We start from the raw sequence: 22,612 nt of genomic DNA on the forward strand, positions 1-22,612 counted from the left end.
GTAATAAATACTAACTTTCAGGGGGCGACACCGCATGACCGATCTTACCATTGGAATGAGGTCTAGTTTACTGCGCCATTAATATTGCGATGCAGGGCCATGTGATAAATATTGGATTTATTGGTTGGAACATGTCAAGTCTAAGTTAAACCTCAGGAGATCTTATGCATTCGGAACTTGAAATTCTTCAAATTCCGGCCAATTGACCCTCTATATTGTAAAGAATGTAGAAATGATCAGCGATCAATCGAACAAATTAAAGTATAGAGTACATATCATCAAGTAATAATCAAAGTGTGTAGTTCTGTACCTTTTTAAGTACCCCCTTTTCCCGCAAACAGAGCACCCCCTCCAATCACCGCCACTCACGTGCCCCCACTTGGACGAAAATAAATCCATCAACGGCCAGAGTGTTCCCTAAATACAGAGTATCTCTCTCCTTTTGCTCACTGAGCCTCCCACTTTTTTCCTTTCTAATTTTGTTCATTTCTATCTAATCAATTCATCATGAAGGGTATGTGTTGTGCCAATGCTTCCCCCGCTCTATCCGCTAACCCTCTATAGCTCTCATTCTTGTTGGAGGTTTCGGGACCCGTCTGCGTCCTCTGGTAAGTCGTTGATCTCCCTACCTCTGTATGAGATCGGAGAATAATATCTCAAATGTAATTCAATTTTCGATACTAACCCTCAATTGCTTTTAGACTCTCACCCTTCCTAAGCCCCTGGTGGAGTTCGGAAACCGGCCTATGATCCTGCACCAAGTCGAGAGCTTGGCTGCTGCAGGTGTCACCGATATTGTTCTTGCTGTCAACTATCGCCCCGATGTGATGGTTGCGGCTCTGAAGAAGTACGAGGAGCAATACGGAGTCAACATTGAGTTCTCCGTCGAGTCCGAACCGTTGGGCACGGCTGGCCCACTCAAGCTGGCGGAGAGCATCCTGGGCAAGGACGACTCACCTTTCTTCGTCCTCAACTCCGATGTCATCTGCGACTACCCCTTTAGGGAACTTGCAGAATTCCACAAGTCCCATGGCGACGAGGGTACTATTGTGGTCACCAAGGTCGACGAGCCCTCCAAGTACGGAGTCGTGGTCCACAAGCCCAATCACGCTTCCCGCATCGACCGTTTTGTCGAGAAGCCCGTCGAATTCGTTGGTAACCGTATCAATGCCGGAATTTACATCCTGAGCCCCAGCGTCCTAAAGCGCATTGAGCTCCGCCCGACCTCTATCGAGCAGGAGACTTTCCCCGCCATCTGCAAGGAGGGCCAACTCCACTCCTTCGATCTCGAAGGCTTCTGGATGGATGTCGGTCAACCCAAGGATTTCCTCACCGGCACTTGCCTGTATCTTAGCTCTTTGGCCAAGCGCAACCCCAAGATGCTTGCTCCTCACTCAGAGGCTTACGTCCACGGCGGAAATGTTATGGTCGACCCCTCTGCTAAGATTGGCAAGAACTGCCGCATCGGACCCAATGTGGTGATTGGACCCAACGTCGTGATTGGCGACGGTGTCCGTCTGCAGCGCTGCGTCATCATGGAGAACTGCAAGGTCAAGGACCACGCTTGGATCAAGTCCACCATTGTCGGCTGGAACAGCTCTGTTGGTCGCTGGGCGCGTCTTGAGAACGTTACTGTTCTCGGAGACGATGTCACCATCGCCGACGAGGTGTATGTCAACGGTGGCTCAATTTTGCCCCACAAGAGCATCAAGCAGAACATTGATGGTAAGCTCCCCCGAAACCCGCCTACGATCTCGCAAACTAACAATGATATTTCTAGTTCCCGCCATCATCATGTAATCTTCTTTACCTTCCTCTTCCTTCACGTCGCTATGCCATTTGAAATACCTCCCTTCAACTCTCGTGCCGATACCATCCTTCTTCCCGCCCTTGTTGATGCATAGAACCGGAGTCGTTTACTGCGTTACCTTCTCTTCTGCTGTCCGCCTGCCTTTTGCCTTTCCGTGTCGGTTCATCGCCCTCGCAATATCCTTCTCTTCGTCCGATGATCCATGCATTTAGAAACCTAGATGGTGAAAGCGTGCGATTTCGGCTGTTTTGCAAGAAATAACCCCTTTTAGTCTTCTTCTACGTTCATCTTGTTTCAAGCTATCCCAGTTTTATTGCTACACATTGAGGCTTTCGTCGCTACATCTCCCGCTGCCTTGCGCTCTGGCCACCTTATTTCCCCTTTCATACTTTTCATACTTTTTTTATCTGGCAATTGGTGGGCAAGGAAATCATGCCCTATCTGTTTTAATGAGATCATGGGCGTGGAGCAGTCTGTTGATGTACATAATGGGAGGCGGAATTCACAAAAAAAAGATACAACTCAATTGGTCCATAACACGAGTCTTCAACACACAATCTACAATAACTATTCAAGTTCACTACGTAGGTAGATATCATCAAGATAAAGCCTCGATTTAGAGGAGAAGTGGCTGGGGTTATATATACAAATGTTTCAGATCACATACCATATATTATTAACTATTGTTTTCTTATTACATAGATCATGTGTCTCTGCTCTGTACGAATCAGCCAAGTTAGGAACTCTCAAAAGAAGGGATAGAGACAAGGACGAATCTCGGAACGTCTAGGAACGAGCCTCAGCCTGATCCAGAATCTCATCCCATTGGACCCTCAAGTCCTCCATCTGCTTCCAGCACTGACGTCCAAGCTCTTCAAACTCCTCCTTCTGTTCCTTGGTCAGATATTTGGCGCCACGCTTGCGACGTTGGAGCCTATCAGCCTCAACAACAGGAGTGCCGACAACACCACCATGGCCCCAGCCATCAACCTCGGTGGAAGCGGGGCTTTCCAGCCCAGTTCGAGTGCAAGAGGAGCCCCATTTCACTCGCCCGCCCCCAGCCTTGTGGTAAGGCTCTTCGGCAGCTTCTAACTTAGCCTGTGTTGCCAATGCGAGGAACACTGGAGCGCAAGCACCGAGGTAAGTGGACAAGGGGTGCCATGGTGATCCCAATATCCGAGCAATCCAGAAAGCAGCAACCATGGCCCAGGCCAGAGGAAGAATAAGCGGGATAATAGACGTAGCGCAGATACCAGGGTGAGAGAGATAAGTGCGCGGGGAAGAATCAGGAGCATCGGTATGAATAGCATGTGTGTTGAGCTCCGTTTCAGATTCTAAGAAGCTCTCAACCGACCAAGGAGCTGTACTCGGAAGGTCAGAAGTCAAAGCCAGGATATCTGTAAGAGCCTTGGAGGACTCATATGGGGCAGCAGTGCGCAAGCCCTGAATATCGTCGACATTGAACTGCTTGTAAGTGCCTTCGATGCTGGAAACCCAAACCACACGGCCGGGGCCGTTGATGTGGGCCCGCTTCAGCAACGGAGTCACATTATGTGCAAGCATGTAGTGACCGAAGACATTTGCGCAAAAAACCGAGCCCAGTGCGGGCTCTTCTTCGATCTTTGTTTGTTTCGCGGTGAGTACGCCTGTCGGCGCAAGCTTGTAGTTCGGCCAAGTCACTTGTTCAATGAGATCCGTGCATACGCCCCAGATGGCCTTTGGCCAGTGGATTCCGGACCACCCACCAACACCGGCATTCATAATTATGGCATCGAGTCTGGGGAGGGTATGGACGAGCCTGTGGGAGAGTTTGCGGACGGAAACGAGGTCTCCGAGGTCGACGCTTTCCGGGGTGAAGTGGACGCGGGCTGCGGCGCTGGCTGAGGGGGAGGTTTTGCGGAGGTGCGCTTTTAGTCCGCAGATGGTGTCTTCGGCTTTGCGCGCGCTTCTTGTCGTGAAGATTATGGTCAAAGACTCGGTTTCGGGGTGGGAGGAAAGGAACTCGTCCGCAAGGCGGCAGCAGATAGAGAATCCAAGGCCACTGCGCGGGTCAATACAGGCATTGTATGACTCAATTGAGAACTTACCTGTTTGCGCCAGTCACAAGAATATACAACATGTTTTGCTGCTCACTGGCAGACTGATCTTGATCCATGGCAGTTGCTGCGGCAAGTTTGTTGACTCGGCACTTTTTTTTCTGGGGATCGGAGATAGGGGTTGGGGGATACAATCGCTCCACAATTGAGTCCAGTAGATGCTGAAATGCTTCGTATTGTTCCTAGCAACGAAACAGGTATGCTTAAGCTTGCAGCCCCTCGATATTTTAAGAAAATAACCTCTTCGGACGATGAAAATCACCGAAATATAGCACCACTATTAAACACGTGATAAACTTTAAAGGTTATCGTTATCGCTCTCCGCAATTGCTTCCTCCAGCTCTCTTTCTCTTTCTTCCCTCATGGCTGAGATCTGAATATTACGCTCATGCCGCGCAATTGGCGTACTGGTCATGGCAGCCAGACTTGAGCGTTTGTTCAACCACATCGGGTTCTCCTTCTTCGCCCTCATCCTTATCTGCCTCACCCTACTCACCCCAGCCGACGCCATCTACCAATGCTACGAGACAAATCGACTCACCAACATTTTCTTCATCGCCGGTGCATATGTTGTCACATTTATAATTGCGGCTCTCATCTACGCGACGCGAATCTACACAAACCGAAACGCACTTACCGGCATTCCAAAAGCCTGGATCCCCGTTGAAAAGGAAGATGTGAAAAAGAGCGTCAGACGGCTGGTAAAGGAAGGACTCGCTCGTAGTGCCGTCATCGCCTACCAAGCCCGCCCGCGTGACGTCTCCACCGATGAGGATAACTTTCAGAGCTACGAACAGCTTCTTATCGATTCTGAGCGACCTCCGTGGGGCCACGTCGAGCATCCAGGCTGGTCTTCGCCTGCGTCGCCTGACTTACCAGATTTACCGTACCGCACGGTCATCCAGGAGCTGCCCAGCTTGATCGAAGCTAAAGCTGTCTCCCTCGCACCAGCCGATTCATTGTCGCCTGGACTCCCAGATCCTTTCGGTCTCTCTGGCCTTACTACACAGTCACTTCCAGATACACGTGTGGTAGAGGTCTTACAACGCCCGGCGTCAATGGGTCTGAGAGAATACATCCGACACCTGACGTCTCTCGGTGCTATTTATCCCCCAGAATTAGGCCCCGACTTCCTGGCGCTTTACGAACGCGCGCGGTTCTCGCCACGGGAGCTCCACGAGGCAGAATTTCGCGACTTGATGCATCTTTTCGCCGAGATCCTCAGGGGAATGACATCCCTTGCCCCGCCGGTGATAGACGAAATCCGCGACAGCGCAAGCTACAGACGTGCTTACAGTGAGTCTGTTATTGGGCCTTCAGACGAAGAGGGGGAGACAGATACCGTCGAACGTTACGGTTACGATGGGGCGTCGGAACATGTGCGGAGTAACAGCCTTCGGCCATCCAATGCGTCTACTTGGGAAACTCAGTCCGGGTATGATACTGCGCTGCAAACTCCTGTCTCAGGGTTATCGATTGGCAGTTGGTACGCGCCACGAGGCCCTCTTCGCACGCAATCTACAGCTTCCCTTCAGCGAGTGCGTTCGGGCCAATCTGGCAGCTCCGGAGGAAGTGTTATCCGCCTGGCTCAACCACGGGATCCCACGGATTTGCCGTATACTTTTGACTATGCTGGCCGTAGATATTAATGGAAATCATTCATGACATGTATATTAGCTATAGAAACAATCCTATTTATTGATCTCGGAACCTCTAGGGCTCCAGCGCTACCAAAGTTGGTGGGGGACTTAGTAAGACGGAAATCTTTCCGAAATCTTGGCGTCTGCAAAATGATTGATAAGATCGATAGGTTTGCTCGGACGCGTCATTAAGAGAAAAAAAGGCCAAAGTGGCAGATTTTTCCTTCCTTTCTTGCATACAAACCTTTAATTGAAGGGGCAGCTCGAACTTACAAAATGCAGCTCTTCCGCCGTGGAGCTTCCTCCTTTTTAGCTCTTCCAATGTCTCACTCGCTTCTTCCAAGACCGACACCACCACCGACGCTCTGGGCGACACCAACCTCGCTAAAGAAGGATTCCAAACGGTCTCCTCGAGTGATAAACTCTTTGAAAATGTCGACCCTGCCGTAGATGGGGAAGACTGCTTGCATGACTGCGCAACATGCACGGTCAAATACCCCGCCAAATTCGATGTTGATCACCAAGACGAACTATACGGACAGGTCAAGGGTTGGTCGACGCATATGCTCGTTGCGACGGGGAAATCAGATTGGGTGAGGGACGTGGCAGACGAGGAAGGGAGTGTCATGGAAGCGATTGAAAAGGGTGGACTGGAACCAAGCAATGGGGTATGATAAAGCCACTCTAGATCTCCGTCAAAACCAACTCGCAAAGTTCGCAAAGACTAACAATTCTCCAGAGACTCAAGCTATCCGCTTCTAACATGCCCGTACCCGACGACTACCACATGGCCGACGCCGGGAAACAGCCAACAAACGTCCTCCTCCTGCCGAGTTTCACTGTCGTCGAGCATGTCACCCCACAGCTGGTACCAGATCTGATTGAGAACTTCGTCAACCAGTCCTTGACAACCACAACGCCATTGGGCGCACTACCCTCCTCTGAGAAAGAAAACAAGAACCCAGACACAGCAGAGCCGGAAGTCGCAGACCTCCCCCACCCAACCAAAACATCAATCACATCCCTCAAGTCACACCCAAGCCCGCACGCTGCAGTGATCCTCCTCTGCTCGCAGCGCACGCGCGACGCCCGCTGCGGCCAATCTGCGCCTCTGCTCCGCCGCGAATTCGAGCGCCATCTACGTCCGCTCGGTCTGTACCGCGATATGGACGACCAGCGGCCTGGCGGTGTGGGTATCTACTTCATCAGCCATGTCGGTGGGCACAAGTACTCTGCAAATGTGATTGTTTATCGTCGTCGAAACTTTGATTGGTACAAGCAGGATGATAAGGAGGGTGGGGACGAAGGTGCGTCTCAGGGTATCTGGTTGGCGCGTGTGCGGCCCGAAGAGTGTGAGAACATTATCAAGTATACTGTTCTCCAGGGCAAGTTGCTTAAGCCTGATCGACAATTGCGCGCTGGATTTGATCGTGAACGCGGGTTGACAAGTTGGTAGTTGATTTTGTATGGATTTTTGGTCATGGAGTTGGTAACTCTAGTGAATATATATATTTCGGGACATTTGGTCATGTACTGGGCTCATGTCTAGTGAAATTTAGTATACAGATTTTGCATAAGCAGTCATTATTGGGTTGCTGAAGTTGAATCTATCCCGGTTGGTTCAGTTTTGCTCCCATACCTCCTCCAAAGAAGGAAGACAGGATTAGCTGAAGGGAAAGTAAAGCTTTCCAACATAAACACTGATGGATCCAACGTTGGGCCACAATTTATACCTAAGTCTCCCCTCTTTTGGACAACACTGTTCCTCAACTGTATCTCAAACCAAGGAAATGTGCATACAGGTATGCAAGGACAACATGAGGGCTCTCGAGGCAACTACTCCCTACATCCACGTAGAGGGCGTGCATGCTTACCCGACAGCCGACCCGGCCCTGCATCGAAACCCACGAAGCTATGTGCAAACGTCATGGTGTGCTCCAATGAGCAGGGTAATTCCCCGTCAATTAAACCCAGAAAAGGAAAATACGGAATCAGTTGACTGGTAACGGGATGATGCAGCCCGAAAAGAAGCCAAGTCCGTCAGTTAGTTTCCTTTCCCCTCTTGACCCCACAAGGCGTGTTTGAAAGATGAGGCGGTTCGAAAGATAGAGACGCCAGCACTCCGCTTACGCGTTGTCAATCAATGAGTAGTGGGGGGGGGGTTCTCTTTGAGAAGTCTACGGGGTGTCATCCTAGCTCACGTCATTTGCATGATCTCTCTTTCTATCGTTACTTAGGTAAGACTCAGAGATTGTTGTTCTTTAGGGCAAGCTTCTACAATTATGAGCAAGGGGGCGTCCCAAATTTCCACCGCTTATGATAAGCACGTAAGTCCTATTCGATCAATTTGGGAAGTATCTGGCGCTGTTGGTCTAAAAAGAAGAAACCAAAAGCCTGGTGATTGCGGATATGAGGAGCCAATGCCTGCAAGGGGTGGATGTGGATTTAGTGTCATCAGCCCCAATACCTTGGCCGGTAAGATGGTCGCTTAGCGCTGATTAGGCAAATCCCGATCGCTGACCGACATTCGAGAACCCAATGTGAACGGATAAAGTTGGCACGGAGACGAATCCCATATGATCCCAGTGACTAGTGTTTATGTATCTAAGGATCTGATATCCGACCTGGTGATTATTCCATAATAGGTAGTATGGACTGTCAGATCATGAACCAAACTACGATATCGCCGGCCAGTCAAGGAGAAGATAATCACATTCACGATGTCTCTCCTTGGTCGGAAAGTTCAGCAAAAGCCGAAAGTGATCTGCCAGGTCGAAAGCTCGTAGGGAGACAGTAGTCCGATGAACTTGATGGTCACATTAGTGCCTCGCCATGCGCGCCTCGGAGATTAATTTCGTGTGGCTTTTCGGGACATGTGGGAAGAGGATACCTGTTTTGCTTGTCTTTGAAGCAGTATGTCGTACTAGGGAAATATTTACCAGAAAATATACTCGGCATTTGTATGATCAACCATGTGAGTAAAGAAAAGGTGACATTTCGATTCTCCACTGTTTCTAGGGTATTATTAAATCTGACATAATATACTCCATAGGTCTCTATCTTTTTACTTCATTTTACTTTATGTTTTATTTCATAAATTAATAGCAATTTATCTTCGTATTTAACCAACACCTATATTATGTGGCTTAGGAAAGGGGCGCCTTGCATGAATCAAATCAGAGAGCTCATCACGCTGGGCAGTGTCATAACGTCGCTCATCGCCAAAATTGCGGGGTAGTAAGCCCTGGAGAGCTTCCTGACCGAATCATCCAATTATCTACAACCGAGGCGTTAACATTGTTATCAACTCTGGTTCCGAAAAATGTCCTTGCTTCATGCAGCTTTCATCACAGTTAAGTCTCTTTTCGCTTGAAAATGAGATGATACTCTTGAAGACTTCCATCCTTGGCCTAAAAACGCCCCATCCGTTCAATCGTTTACTTCAAAAAAATAAGGGCCGTCTAAGGAGTACGCTGTTAACAAAAACAAAAAAACCCAATGACCAGATCCTTGGGCAAAGAATCAAGTCATGTTATTTTTCCCTTTCTCAATAAACTTCCGCGTCATGCAATGCGAGCACACCGATTTTCCTTTTACTTGCTTCCGCGTCAAGCCTGCCTTGTCTGAATTTCTAAGAGTTGTAAAATCTACTCCGTACATGCAAGCATAATATAGTTAGTTGACTATTTGTTGTAGATACGTTTTCACGGAAATATCTACCTGATCGACTCAGGCGTGCATGCATAGCTTTGCGGAGCGATTACCGTTTCATCTAGCGTGCTGCATCTAGGGGGTTGATTTACGGCGAGCTCTGCCATAGTCGGACTTTATCTCCTAGGGTTGGATCGGCAGTGAGATCGGCTATTCCAAGATTTTCTAGTGTCGACTCGAACCCCTCTGCACTCTGGACTCGGAGAAAGGAGATAATTATGGCTGTGCAAGTACATTCCACCGTATCTTTCTTTTCAACCATAACCATCTATGACTAACTACATTGTTTCGCATGTGTTTCGCATGTGTTTCGACATTACTTATTATTATCTTCTGGGATTATTCTCCTATCCCAATTTATACTCAAATACCTCAATGGCTGAGGTGGGCTGCATTCATAGTTCCCGATGAAGCAGTTGTATGGAACTTCCTAAATAACACATGCTTCCGACTCGGAAAGACGTACATTATCAAAGTTGGTACATCATCCAAAGTTCAAATATCTCGTAAGTAAAGCTCTATTGGCTTGATCACTCGGGGTCTACTTCCCTCGATCAGGTAGGCCGTGGCAATGACAATCGCCTTGTGGTAGGTAAATGGATCAAGCTCTACCTAGGTACATAGGGCTTGGCGATCACGAAAACAAACCAAAGTAAAGGCTCCAGGGCGTCGACATTTGCCCGAATTATCTACTTATCCACCTACCTGATTCATTTGTGGCGTTATACAGTCCATATCTACGAGCTAATAAGGTTATAGGATCAGACGATCGCCGGCGTTTAAGATTGTTGAGTGGATTGCCACGTTTGGGAGCAAATACCACCAAGACGCCCCAGCTTTTTTCTACTTGTGTGTCTTTTAACTTATTTTTCCCTCTTTTTTGTTTGGTGAAGATCAAAGCCTACCGGTCTCCGTTGAGCCTACAATTGACATCCCGGAAGAACCGTAGCTACCCGAAGCATCTCCACCATCCTGTGATGATACGATTAAGTATCTGTCCGATCTTCAAGGCACATGGTTTGCCACCCGGAATTTCATAACCAGCCAAGATGTGCAGAACAAGCCAAGGGAAAGAGAAAATCCAAAAGTACGATGCATTGTTTCTGCCTGATCAACAGACTTTCACCACACAAAGAAGAAGGGGGAAAAAAGCCAAAAAAAGAGAGACACAAAACCGAAAACCAAAATGATCGACCCACCTACGTCGAGACAAAAGCAATTATGATGATTGCCGTGGTTTATACGGTGAGGGAAGAAGCGCCCCCTTGTTCACAGCCCAAGGATGTGGCACTCTATTTTATCAAGGCTGCATACCCGCGAATGAAATGCCCGGTATAGCAATGGAAGTTTATCAACCTTGGAAACCGGTGCAACATACCTAAGTGCTCTCAATTCGAATATTGAAATTGGAATCAATTGTAGTTTTTTGTAAGTGCATCTCCGCGGCATTTGCTACTCCAGACACTATTTTGTTTTTGTTCTCCCCGGCTCTAAAAAAGAAAATTGTGGAGAGACGGGAACAGCCCCAACCTTATGGGACCCGGAGCCTTGGCTTGTTCGGGGTGGACAGGCAAGCCGTTCCCGTAAATCTCAACAATCCTCTTCTCTTTTTTCTCTCCTCGGCATACAGATTCGCCCGAGTCTACCTAGGTACTTGGATGCTGCGTCATAAAAATTATCCCTTGCAGTATTGTCCCGCATATCATCTTTGCAGCTTTTACTGCTGAATTTGCCTTTTTCCCTCCCCAATAGACTTCTTGTCTTATAATGTACGGAGTAGGATATGCTATTTGCAATTAGATATTATTTTTTATTGTCATTTTGACTTTTGACTATCTTTTTGCGGGGACGCGGAATATTAACGGGGTTGGAACATCTGGACCCTTTCGTTTTACAAGGTGAAACTTTGCACTCGTTTGTCTTCAGTTTTACTTCCCGGAGATCTTTCACATAGCTTTCGAGACTTGTCCGGAGGTGCTCGGCCGTGGCTAGGGTGGCTTGGCTTTTTTAGAAGTAAGTCAAGAGTCGAATTCCCGAGCACCCGTGTCTCTCTCTGCAGGCGGGAATAGTATGATATCATAGCCTGAACAATACCATTTTCACTCTGGACAAGAGGTAACCTTCTCTTTTTTTGCCGCCATTTCTGGTCGCTGTAGAATTACTCGGGATGAATGTCATGTTTATTAACTACACGGTCAATGGTCCCCGATTATCCACAAAGTTGGGACCGTTCAAAAAAAAAAAGGGGGATCTAACTTTATTACTGGTATTGTAATACGGTCCCAGTCTGATCTAGTATTGTCAGGCCTGTGGAGAATTTTGGTATGGATTGGTACGAGTCGGTACGATGGTACGATTATATGTTATTAGTATATTTGAGTATATTTGAGTACGGTTCAAAAGCTGGTATAAGTAAACGTGGTAATGTGGGGGTTCATTTTCCATTTGGCCATCGCAATTTCACATTGAAGGACTTGGAAGCTACAATGCCTAGAATAGGTCTAAAAATAATTTACATGGTCCAACTTCCGAGGTAGCACATTCGTAATTGACTCAAATTCCGAACAAAAATGTGAATGTTAATATCTATAGCGTGGGCAATGGAAAGTGTTATTTCAGGGTTATTATCGAAGTATGTAAATTTCCCAATTCTAAATATGGACCCTCCCAATACTACATATACATATGTACATATGTATGTATGTAATAAATACATGGATCGTAGTACCTGGTACCTCCAAAACCAAAAATAATATATGCGTGTACGTATAATAATATAATTCCATGATATATAGTTATATATAACTATATCTATATATGTACTCCGTATATGTATCTAAATTAACAATAATTTCAAATAAAAGAAATTATAAAAAATAATAAAAAATAAAAAATAATATAATATAATATGTTCACTACGGTCCCATCCGCGCCGTTATTTTTCATTTTCTAATAATTAATTACTCTTGAGGCTCCCCCTCTTCTGGTTTATCTTTATCGTATATCATCGTGTCTTTCCCCTCTCTTCCTCTTCTCTCTCGATATTATTATGCACTGGGAAACATCCCGGCATCCAGGCTAGCATTTAATTTCGCATCCCAGTCTTATTACACCTTATTATTGCCCATGCGCTTACATCCTTTCGCCCCCTCTTCTTCTCTTCCTCTCCAATTCTACTCTTGACTTATTCACATCGCAATAATGGCACCTGGTAGTGGACGCGACTTCAACTGTTCGTGGGAGACTTGTGGGAAGGTAAGTACTGAAAGCCTTGAGCTCTTTTGGCACCGTCGATCGCTCTCTGACCTGGTATTAGTCCTTCAATCGCAAGTCAGATCTTTGTCGTCATTTTCGCATACACACCAATGAGCGACCCTATCACTGTAATTTCGGAGACTGCACCAAGAGCTTCATTCAACGCAGTGCTTTGACCGTACATGCAAGAACCCACACGGGGGAAAAGCCCCACGTCTGTGATCAAGAAGACTGCCTCAAGGCTTTCTCAGATGTAAGCACCTTTGAAGAAAAAAAAAGAACTTTGAAATAATATGTGCAGCCCACTAATCAAAATACCTTCTAAAGTCCTCGAGTTTGGCCCGCCATCGCCGAATCCACACCGGCAAGCGACCTTATATATGTCACGAACCAACTTGCGAACGAAGGTAAGCAATGAGATGCTCGGGCGGTGGGGAAATCGTCTAATCATTTTGTTGAAAACGCAGCTTCTGTCGCAAGACTACCCTCACGAAACATCAACACCGCTCTCACCCACCGGGAAGCCAGACCCGAGTATCCTCGGAAGACGCGACCTCAGAGCACTCCTACCACCAAACGCCGATTTCAGTTTCAATACCGAATGAGCAGTATATTATGGCCCAACATGCATATTATCCACAATCGGCAACACCCAACCATGAGTATTATTCACCACAAAGTGTGCCGATGGGCTCCATACCAGGCCACGAAGCTGCGCCTACGATCCTGCCCCAGAATGTACCGGTGCCGGTCACCTCTCCGATACATATGACACACGCGCAACACCCACAACACCACCCTCACCCGCATCAGCAACAGCAGCAACATCACCAGCAGCAGCAGCAGCAGCAGCAGCAACAACAGCAATACATGCAAATGATGCAACAGCAGCAACAACAGCGTTACGACCAGAACCCCCGCACAAACTACGTCCCAGCAACGTATGATCAACCGGCTTTCCAAGGTCAGCCGCAGCAGCAGCCGCAGCAGCAACAACAGCAGCAGATGCCCCCTGAGCAGCCAATGATGGTTTCATACCATCCAAACTATGCGTACAAACCCCCAGGCCCCCGGATGTTGAATCAAGCGGAGGGGACTGACTGGGGCTTTCTGGGAGTAGGCTAAGAGACTTTGCATGAAAGATCTCTACAATGTGTTTAATGCCCGTTACGATTTGCTACCTTCGACTGTTTGCGTTTAATCGCAAGTCAGAAATTCGCATGTTTTTCCTCTGGGGTTTTATATTCACTCCTTTCTGTTTTAGCTTGTTGGGCGCTTTCATTATGGATTCCCCCTTGCCATGTTCTAATGTTACGCTTCTATATATTGTCATTTTAAAGAGAGGCAAAGGTGTTTTCATTATTTGCGATGTCTTGATATACTTGACATGGGATGTTGTTTCTTTCTTATTGTTTCTCCCTTTTATTCGTTTTTATATTCCCAGCAGCGTGGATTGGTCGTCTATTTTCACCCTTCAGATTTCAGATTCCCAAAGAAAGTTACTTTTTTTTCCCTTCACCAAGCGAGTGGATGGTCATCATTCCGATAATGCCCATGATGATACGAAATATCAGCACAAGCCATCTTTCTTTGCTACTATCTGTTTTCAAGGAATATTACTGCGATGGAAACTCTTCTCTCATTGGCCCATGCTAGAACCTAGCCTGAGAACAAAATACCCAGTGTGCTATTTACATTATCTCATCTGACACCTAGGCAGTCTGACATGATTAGCAAGCATATTTCTCGTGTCTACACTCGTTTCAAGGTTTCCCATCACTCTCCTTCTTATCCAAGTTTAGCTAGTCCATTGAATATGTGGAATACACTAACATGCCCAGATTGGTGCGCGATCCGAAAAATGCATGGCGTGCATGACTCGTGGCTTTTTTTGTTTGTCACTTATTAATTTCCCATATTTTGTACTTGCTCTCTCTCTTTCCCCTTTGATTTTAGTTGCTTTTTTTCGCCTCCCATTTTTACGCGCGGTGGCCCCATTTTGGCTTCGGCCCTTCTAAGGCTCGCCGAAAGCTAAGGGCTAAGGGATAGAGGAGCGCGACCCTTGTCTCGCTAACAAAGATACGCGGGCGATTTATTCGCGCGCTCGTTTTCGCTTATCCTGTGGAATGGGACTTGAGGTTTTGTAAAATAATTCAGTATAGAACTTAAAATCACAAATCATGACTTGCGTGGGGTTTTGTTTTTAAAAAATGGATATTTAATAAAATAAAAATCGTTTGGTCGAGAACAGTCTTTCTTGAGCTAGTCACTTTCCAAGAGTCAGCAACTACTCTGTATATCCTGGGCAATTGACTAGTGTCAACATTGTTCATAGTTGTAATAATTAGAGCAAGGTTCTCGCCTTGTCTTCCCGACTTGCCGATGCAACAGCAATTTCATTCCATTTCCCTAGGAAAAACACACATGCCTAACATGTACCTAGAACAATCCTGGTTGCTTTAATCCCAGTCAGGATCTCTACCAGGTTAGTTTATCAATATGGACTAGGTTCCTTTGCTGCATATTGAGTAACCGTTGATCGACAGTAGCAGGAATGTTGCACTCTGGCCAAAACACATCGCCACTAGTAGCAAATCAGACAACTGAAGTAACTCTACTCCGAGTGGACACTCAGTGTACATGTACATGTCTCTTCAAAAGGCTTGTGGCAAACTGGAAGATTTTTTTATTCGTTCTAGGGTTTTTCTGATCCAGTCAGGGGACGTTCTAACCCACCTTTTGAGACACTCCTGCGCCATCTACGAAGGTGTGTAGGTTTGCGTACATTATGTAGACGGGGGATAGATTAGGTACCTGTTGAATAATTTCGCATTGACTGTCTCAACCAGTAAGAAGAGAGCGAGTAACTAGGGGCGATAAACTATGAATGACCTTTCAATCATACACTCGACACAAATTAAATTTGACTAAATAAAACAGAAGTAGGAGGGGATACGCCCGTTGAGTGCAGACTTGTTACTGGCTTAATGATATCGAGTTTCATTCTACTAAATCATGCAGCCGATAACCGGTTTTTTAGATTTTTTTTTAGAAGGTTTCTTTAGGCTGTCAACCAAGTGCGAACGGAGAATATATCCGTTCACTAGGTGTTCCAGTGAAATTTTTGTTATCTGGCCTATTATTACTGCAGAGGCGAGAAGCGATTGACGATGGTTTTGCTTTCGCCGCTCAACCATTTCACTCCCAAAAAATAAATGTTGAGAGTAGTACCTGCGGCTTAACGCGGAGTCTCCGGACTTGCGGCTTGGTCCTGCCGAGCAACGGACTAGCTTTCGTGGACGACGCAGATCCATACAGGGGTAACTGCCCAGAGTGGAGAGTTCGACCCGGTGAGTGCGGATGAAATAATGGAGAGGGGCCGGTAGATCCCGCTGCCTCAAGGATTCCAAAACCTATTCAATACAACATAATCTAAACACAATCTAATCCCCTGCAAAAAATAGAAAGCACCGGAGGATAACTGGACTCGGAAGACCCGGGTTGTCGGTGTTGCTATTCTCCTAGTGTACTGGGAAGCTTGGCTAGACTACATACGCAGTACCTGCGCCCTACGTGAGTGGATAGATAAAAATGGCTACCTTGAGCGAATATGTTTGGTCGGCCCCAAGGATAGGTCTCTTTACAGTTGTGACCCACGAGTGCTTCATAAAACGTCCCTATAAGGGGGCCGGGGCTGAGAAAGCTCCCCGCATGCAAGTCACAGTCTTAAGCGTTATGCGGCTTGAGTATATTTTAGAACCAGTTGATACCTCTCGATATGGATCCTTGTGAATTCATTTCGCTTTATCTGCTCATCTCGCTTCGAGCTTTACGATCTTGACCGCCATCGGACATTCCGACCACTACTACTACTACCACTACCTATGATGGTTAGTAACAGCCACTGTGAATGGTGGCTGACAAGTTCCTGAATTCCTCCAATCCCTCCGGCAAATCATAAAGTGGCGCCTGTGACAGTGGCCCGCCCCCTTCAAATCAGCCGCCTAGACATCGATATATAGTTCATTCGGTAAAGACAAATGGACGCCTGTGATGATCCTGACTCAAATGGCTCACTTTTTCCGCCATAGAGTTTCGAGGCAACTACAACAACAACCATATAGTTACAATATTGTATATGTGGTGCATGCAGCTCGATACCAAGGGATCTAGCTGCTTGCCAGGCTGCTCCATTTGGACGATCTCCAGGCATCTCAGGAACGCTAATGTATCATTGGGGTCAGGATGGAAATGAGACCAAATTACGAATCGCTCGTACGGATGTCTGATTGGAGCAAATGTTTTGATTTCTACCGCTCATATGCAACATGAAAATGATATGGAGTCAAAAGCGAAAGACGAAAACGAAATGAAACCTTGCTAATCGGTTAATGGCTCAGCGATCGTCATGTTTACAGTTTATATTATATACGCATAAAGTGTATAAATTTATTTTTAAATTAAAGAGAAATTTCACGATCTCGGAGGATCTGGAAAATATAGCGACCGAGGTTGACTTTTTTGGCCCCCAAGCCAAGTATTTTTCAAGTCGCGTGGCTGTTCTTGGCCGTTTAGAACATGTGGTGCGTACCCACAGGTAACTATAAAGAATTTCAGCGTATATGCAACCTTGGAATATTGTACACAAATACGAGACAGTACACGCATGCAGCTATTTTCGAATCTGCCGCGAGTTCCTGTGATGTCAAAAATAACGAGATAAGCCATGAATACCTAGATAGACAAAGAGAGAGAGAGCTACATGATACGCGCAGGCAAGTGTTTCCGCTCGAAGGTCAGATCGGCCAATCACTCACCGTCAGGCTATGAGTTCCATCCGAGATCCCTACGGCTTTCTCCAAGCGAGTCTATGTGGGGATATTTCCAACGGCGATCCAAGGGGAAAACAGGGAATAATTGGAGCCGCAGAATAGATCCCCTATTATGTGAGTGGTCAAATCGGGAAACAGGAGATACATATCCAACTAGTGCGAATGGATGCGTTGGATGATTTATCAGGGATCTCCCTTGTACGAATATGAAATTATAGTGTTGACTACTTCGTACCTAGGTACGTGCAGGTGATTTTCTACGTAATGGAGAAATGACGAGGGAATTTTCTGAAACAGGAAGCCCTGGAGAGAGAAAGAAGGTGAGAGATGACGACAGAGGTGAGGGTAGTGTCGTATCGGAGTTAAGAATTTGATCGCTAAAGATTCACTAAAAATCACTAACAATAACTAATGGGCACTAATTGGTAGGCGCCGAAATCTATCGCTTACCGTTGGCGCGGGATGGAGAACTGTTGTGTTAGTTATTGTTATTGATGAATTCGGTGCTTTTTTATGGGACCAGGTCTCCATATGATAGACATTACATTGTCTCTGAATTAAATGTCGCCCAAAAAGGTATACAGTTCGAGAAGGGCTAAGTCACTGTTGCTTGGCTTTTCTTCATGTTCATGACCGCTTCGTATTTACAGTAATTAGTTAGTTATATCTGTCACACGACATGTGGTACCGAACTGCGACCGCAAGCTAGCGGGAAAGTGTCCGGAATTTGTTGCTTTTTTGTCATGATCAAAAAGTAAAGGTGAAGAAGTAATTAGTGATCTGTCAAATGATCGGCTACAAATCATGACTGCGTATGTACATATGTATACAGTAATATATTAGGCACAAAGTAGAGAAACACCCTACAATCGTTGTAGTTATATACCTCATTTATCTCAAACTTGAGGCAGATGTCATTCTCAAACAAAAGTCACCAATCCCAAGCTTTGATTCCCACAACCCGAAGGAGCTTGGGCCATTCGGGAGCTTCGGGGTACACAGCGCAGAGACTGGTGGGTGCGCGACGGGAAGCCTCATCGTATATTATATAACTTGTACGGTATGTATACTCCGTACGGAGTAGTAAGTATTGTATTGTTGTATAACCTGTATATAATGTACACTATTATATAGATGTAGACTATACCGTATTATATATTGCGGAGTACGCTAACTAGTCTTCCCGCAGGTCCACTTTGAGAACCCGGTAGTTGGAAATATTCATTCTCTGTTATTGGGGAGGTTTTACCAATATCAAAGCTACTGTACTGTTTATAGTTAATGAAACCACATTATAGGAACAATGTCCACTTAGATCTAGAAGAAAATAAAGTGGAAACAATGTAACCTGTCAAAAGAAGATTCGATACGATTCTGACAAGACCTGCATAATCTACATTCGGAATGGTTTAAAGCGGGTAGAACCTACAAGTGGATCATACGCCGATTTACACCGAATGTCCAAGTTTTAATTTAATACGCCGTACCCTTCAGAGAGATGAAATCTCTCCTAGACCAATTTCTTCTTTCAGCCTAGCTCGATCTCCCCGAGAGACATCCTAGCAAAGAAACAAGCTTTGTGGAATGGGGCAGAGCGCACTCAGATCATTCTATGGCCTTTGCACTGAGTCTTTCCAAGGTTCTCCCTAAACCTTGGAAGGGTTATTGATATTGGCGAAAGAAAATCTGCTGCAGAGAGCAAAAAGAAAAGTGATATCCCATATCCAAACCCCCTAAAGGCAACTTCGATACGAGCGATCGACAAGTTAAGTGACACTGGTTCTCCATGATATTATGTTGTTGCGGTTTGGGCCGAACAGAAATGGTTGAAAAAGATGGTCTAAAAAAAACAGTGAAAATTAAAATACTCAATCTCAAATTGTAGTACGTACGTTTCAACAATACATCGAAGATTGCATTCAAAATTACCGTCGCCAATCGACAGCCGAGGAGGTGGAGATTGGAATAGTGAAGGGAAACCTTGATTGTCTAGCTCACATGGTCGATCGGTCAAGATAGTCAACTTAGTCAACTTATTCCGTGACTCGGGAAACTTTGATTTGTTGTACATACATTGTATACGGAGTATACATTGGGGCCATGCGGTGTTACGAAGATCTAGCTAATTAGTACACTATTGTAGGCATATCAGGCGTGTACCCCCACTCTAGGCTGGCCATTTCAGACTGGCCACCGTCGAACTGTCAGGTCTAGAACTTGGGGGTTTCTTTCGATCGGCATATTAGAGCGAGGCTGTGTGTGTACATTCTGTAGTTAGCATCGGTCTTTACGAGTTTATCCACTTGGCGCTAATGAGACGCGGCCCCTGAGTTGTGCAACGTATAACATTGTAGAGGCGATCGTATAAGGTAGTAGTACACGTTACGGTTGGACAAGAGATTGAATTGGAAAGAACATGTACCAATCAAAGTCTCTCTAATGATAATCCATCCCATCTGATATTGAACGTGGGATGCCCCAGGCTCCCCAGATAATACTATTCCTGTTTGGGAAAGTTTAGACGAAATCTGGTATACTTGCAAATTACTGTATTTTCAATATGTATTTTGATCTGTATTTTTATACGCTTGTATACTTGGAACTTGCAATCGGTAACGGCTGCGTTTATAAGCCTTTGGTGCTACTATAATGTAACAAGTCCCTCTCTAGGTCTAGCTATGACATTGCTCGGGATACTGCTTCAGGCAGGTTGATAGCGGCAGTGGGAACCGACCAGAGTTTAGTCTCAAGAGCTCTGTGCGGGACAAAGTCGGGGATTTGAGCAATGTCAGATAGATAGGCTGAACAGCAGCAACAAAGAACATATGCACAGTAGAGAGTACTAAGGTAGTTAGGTCGAGTGTTGATAGAGGTCAATCAGATATTGGGCTTCCAGCGGATGTCTGGTCCTCGACTGTTGAATACAGTATCAAAATCTAATAAATCGCAATGTCTTATGCAGGTACATATGCAACGAAGGCCTCGGACTCCACAGATCTAAACGTCTCCTCAAGAATGTTGTTGCTCAGCTCCTGCTTCTACACATCTAGACAAGTACCAATATGGCAATCCAAAATATGTTCTTATAAGGCACGCACGCTACGTTCTAAAAAAGGAGCTGACTCACAGCTCAATCTAACTCTCGATCGGTTGCTTAGATGCCAATCAAAGCCCACGTCTAATCGTCTGCGACAGCAACCTCATCCTCCCACTTCGATACGCCGAGCTCACGCGCACGGTTAATAACACGCTCAATACCATCAAGACCCATCTTCAGAACATCCATCTTGGGCCCGTAGCTCAGACGCACAAAGTGGTGGCAAGGGCTGTCGAACAGATCACGACGCTTAGCCGGGTTCAGGTCGAAGAAGATACCCGGCACAACAATGACCTTCTCAGTCAAGAGGGCATTGAAGAAGTTCAGTCCATCAGAGATGTTAGCCTGGGGAGGCAGAGGGGGGTCGAGCGAAGTCAAATCCAGCCAGACGTAGAAGGTCGCCTGGGGGACGTCCTGCACGCGGAATCCAATCTCGTGCAAACGCTTCAGGACGTAGTCGCGCTTCTCGATGAAGTGCTTTTGCAACGCCGCCATCTCCGTGTGAACCAGCTTTGGGTCGAGCATGGGAATCGCGGCTTCTTGGAAGGGAACGTTGGCACCGCCGTCGAGGTATGAGCCCGCGGAACCGAGGGCGTTGACGAATTCCTTGGGTCCGACGACCCACGCGATACGCCAGCCTGGTAGACGGAATCGCTTGGTCATACCGTCGATGAGCAGGACATCTAGTTCAGTGAGCAATTGTAAATTGAGAATTTGGGGCGTGTCATACCATCCTTGTCGACATCGACGACGTTCGCCGCACCACTGATTGTTGTTCCATCGCAGTCGGTTGTGTAGTTGTATCCGCCGTAGAATTCATCCAAGATGAGGGTTGCGCGGTCACGGCAGAGATCTTGGATCTCGGCGAGCTCCTCTGGCGGCACGAAGTGGCCCGTGGGGTTACGAGGGTTGGAGGTCAACAGGACCTGGGTGCCACGGGCGATTTCCTCTGCGATCTTATCGGGGTGGATGTGGTAGTGGTCATCTGCGGAGAGAGGCATGGGGATAGGAGCAATCTGGGATTAGGTCAGTTCGGATGCAAACCATCTTTAAGCTCATCACACTCACGTTTTTGAACAGACTCAGCATCTCCGAGTACGCGGAGTAGTCGGGGATGGGGAAAGACAGGTATGAGTTACCCAAAATGGCAGCAATACGGATCAGACCCGCGCGGCCACCGGGCACAATGCAGACATTCTCCCAGGTGTATTGGCTCTCCTTGCCCTGACGGTAGTGGTCGTTATATAGACGAGCGACGGCAGCACGCAAGGGCTTGATACCGGCGGTCGGGCCATACTCTCGAGCGGCGGAGGTGATGGGGATTGACGTCGGACGGGGAAGCTTCCCTCGATCTCATCGTCGGCCTCGGGGGCACCCTGGCCTAGGTTGGCCCAACCGGAGGGATCTTCGGCATAGCCATGTTCGCTGGCTCGCTCTGTGCACCAGACGACACCAGTGGAAGCACGAGAGGCGTCAAGACCGGCGTGGGGACGATGGCCTTCGTGGGCAGCTCGGAATTGCCGATGGGTCTCAGAGTGAAGCTCTAGTTATGGTTAGGATACAATGTTGTTATCGCATGCAACGTAATATATGCACGCACCGTTGGTGGATAGGTCCTTTGCGGCCGAAAAGCGGCGATTATCAGATGGGCGCAGGAGACTTAGGCGGCGGCCGGAGAACGACATTCTTGGCTTCCGATTTATTTATGGCTTGTAAAATGACCGTATAGAAAGTCCAAAGGGTTTATATACAAAAACGAGAGAAAAAAAAAAGAAGAAAATGTGAAAGAGGGGCAAAAAGCCAAGTTTTAATTCTTCGTGTCCACTGTCTTTTTCTCTGATTTTTATACGGAGTAAGAAAAAAAGGAATGACGCCTGGCCAACAAAATCCCGTACAACGATTCGACGAAATCACCGACTTCAGTTTACGCGCCAAACCAATTCTCCAACTCTCCATAAGATGCTTGATTTGGAACAACATTAATACCGCAACTGATCATCATAGTTGAGATATATGAGGTGTTTATTTATTTTTGGATCTTTTGCCCCTTATTTGAAACTATTGAAGCTATCAACTCCGCCGAGTTCACCGACTGATTCTAAAGTTGATAAACGTAGAACCGAGTTTAGTAGATCTACAACTTAGCTCTATGTATGTAGCTACAAATAGAT

At 46.6% G+C, this 22,612-nt stretch overlaps 7 protein-coding genes across 7 annotated transcripts; 5 read left to right on the top strand and 2 right to left on the bottom strand.

The window, feature by feature from the left end:
- Window positions 1-507: 507 nt before the first annotated feature.
- On the top strand, window positions 508-1,904 carry N7529_004024 (mannose-1-phosphate guanyltransferase; the record flags this gene model as incomplete). The annotated part of the gene is made up of 3 exons (XM_057239551.1): window positions 508-514; window positions 565-608; window positions 702-1,904. The coding sequence occupies 3 exons, from the start codon at window positions 508-510 to the stop codon at window positions 1,902-1,904; spliced, it is 1,254 nt and encodes a 417-aa protein (XP_057098846.1).
- A 692-nt stretch (window positions 1,905-2,596) lies between these two features.
- Window positions 2,597-3,965, bottom strand: N7529_004025 (3-keto-steroid reductase; the record flags this gene model as incomplete). Its single annotated transcript, XM_057239552.1, has 2 exons — window positions 2,597-3,851; window positions 3,898-3,965. The coding sequence occupies 2 exons, from the start codon at window positions 3,963-3,965 to the stop codon at window positions 2,597-2,599; spliced, it is 1,323 nt and encodes a 440-aa protein (XP_057098847.1).
- A 354-nt stretch (window positions 3,966-4,319) lies between these two features.
- On the top strand, window positions 4,320-5,555 carry N7529_004026 (uncharacterized protein; the record flags this gene model as incomplete). The annotated part of the gene is made up of 1 exon (XM_057239553.1): window positions 4,320-5,555. The coding sequence occupies one exon, from the start codon at window positions 4,320-4,322 to the stop codon at window positions 5,553-5,555; it is 1,236 nt and encodes a 411-aa protein (XP_057098848.1).
- Window positions 5,556-5,696: 141 nt separating this feature from the next.
- On the top strand, window positions 5,697-6,220 carry N7529_004027 (sucrase/ferredoxin-like domain-containing protein; the record flags this gene model as incomplete). Its single annotated transcript, XM_057239554.1, has 2 exons — window positions 5,697-5,716; window positions 5,845-6,220. The coding sequence occupies 2 exons, from the start codon at window positions 5,697-5,699 to the stop codon at window positions 6,218-6,220; spliced, it is 396 nt and encodes a 131-aa protein (XP_057098849.1).
- An 89-nt stretch (window positions 6,221-6,309) lies between these two features.
- On the top strand, window positions 6,310-7,002 carry N7529_004028 (sucrase/ferredoxin-like domain-containing protein; the record flags this gene model as incomplete). Its single annotated transcript, XM_057239555.1, has 1 exon — window positions 6,310-7,002. The coding sequence occupies one exon, from the start codon at window positions 6,310-6,312 to the stop codon at window positions 7,000-7,002; it is 693 nt and encodes a 230-aa protein (XP_057098850.1).
- Window positions 7,003-13,127: 6,125 nt separating this feature from the next.
- On the top strand, window positions 13,128-13,637 carry N7529_004029 (putative C2H2 finger domain protein; the record flags this gene model as incomplete). Its single annotated transcript, XM_057239556.1, has 1 exon — window positions 13,128-13,637. The coding sequence occupies one exon, from the start codon at window positions 13,128-13,130 to the stop codon at window positions 13,635-13,637; it is 510 nt and encodes a 169-aa protein (XP_057098851.1).
- A 6,885-nt stretch (window positions 13,638-20,522) lies between these two features.
- Window positions 20,523-22,126, bottom strand: N7529_004030 (pyridoxal phosphate-dependent aminotransferase; the record flags this gene model as incomplete). Its single annotated transcript, XM_057239557.1, has 5 exons — window positions 20,523-21,124; window positions 21,172-21,457; window positions 21,510-21,665; window positions 21,722-21,984; window positions 22,042-22,126. The coding sequence occupies 5 exons, from the start codon at window positions 22,124-22,126 to the stop codon at window positions 20,523-20,525; spliced, it is 1,392 nt and encodes a 463-aa protein (XP_057098852.1).
- Between the last annotated feature and the right edge of the window lie 486 nt (window positions 22,127-22,612).

The sequence above is a fragment of the Penicillium soppii genome (assembly GCF_028829465.1).
Source record: "Penicillium soppii strain IBT 18220 chromosome Unknown utg000004l, whole genome shotgun sequence".
Lineage (NCBI taxonomy): Eukaryota > Fungi > Ascomycota > Eurotiomycetes > Eurotiales > Aspergillaceae > Penicillium > Penicillium soppii.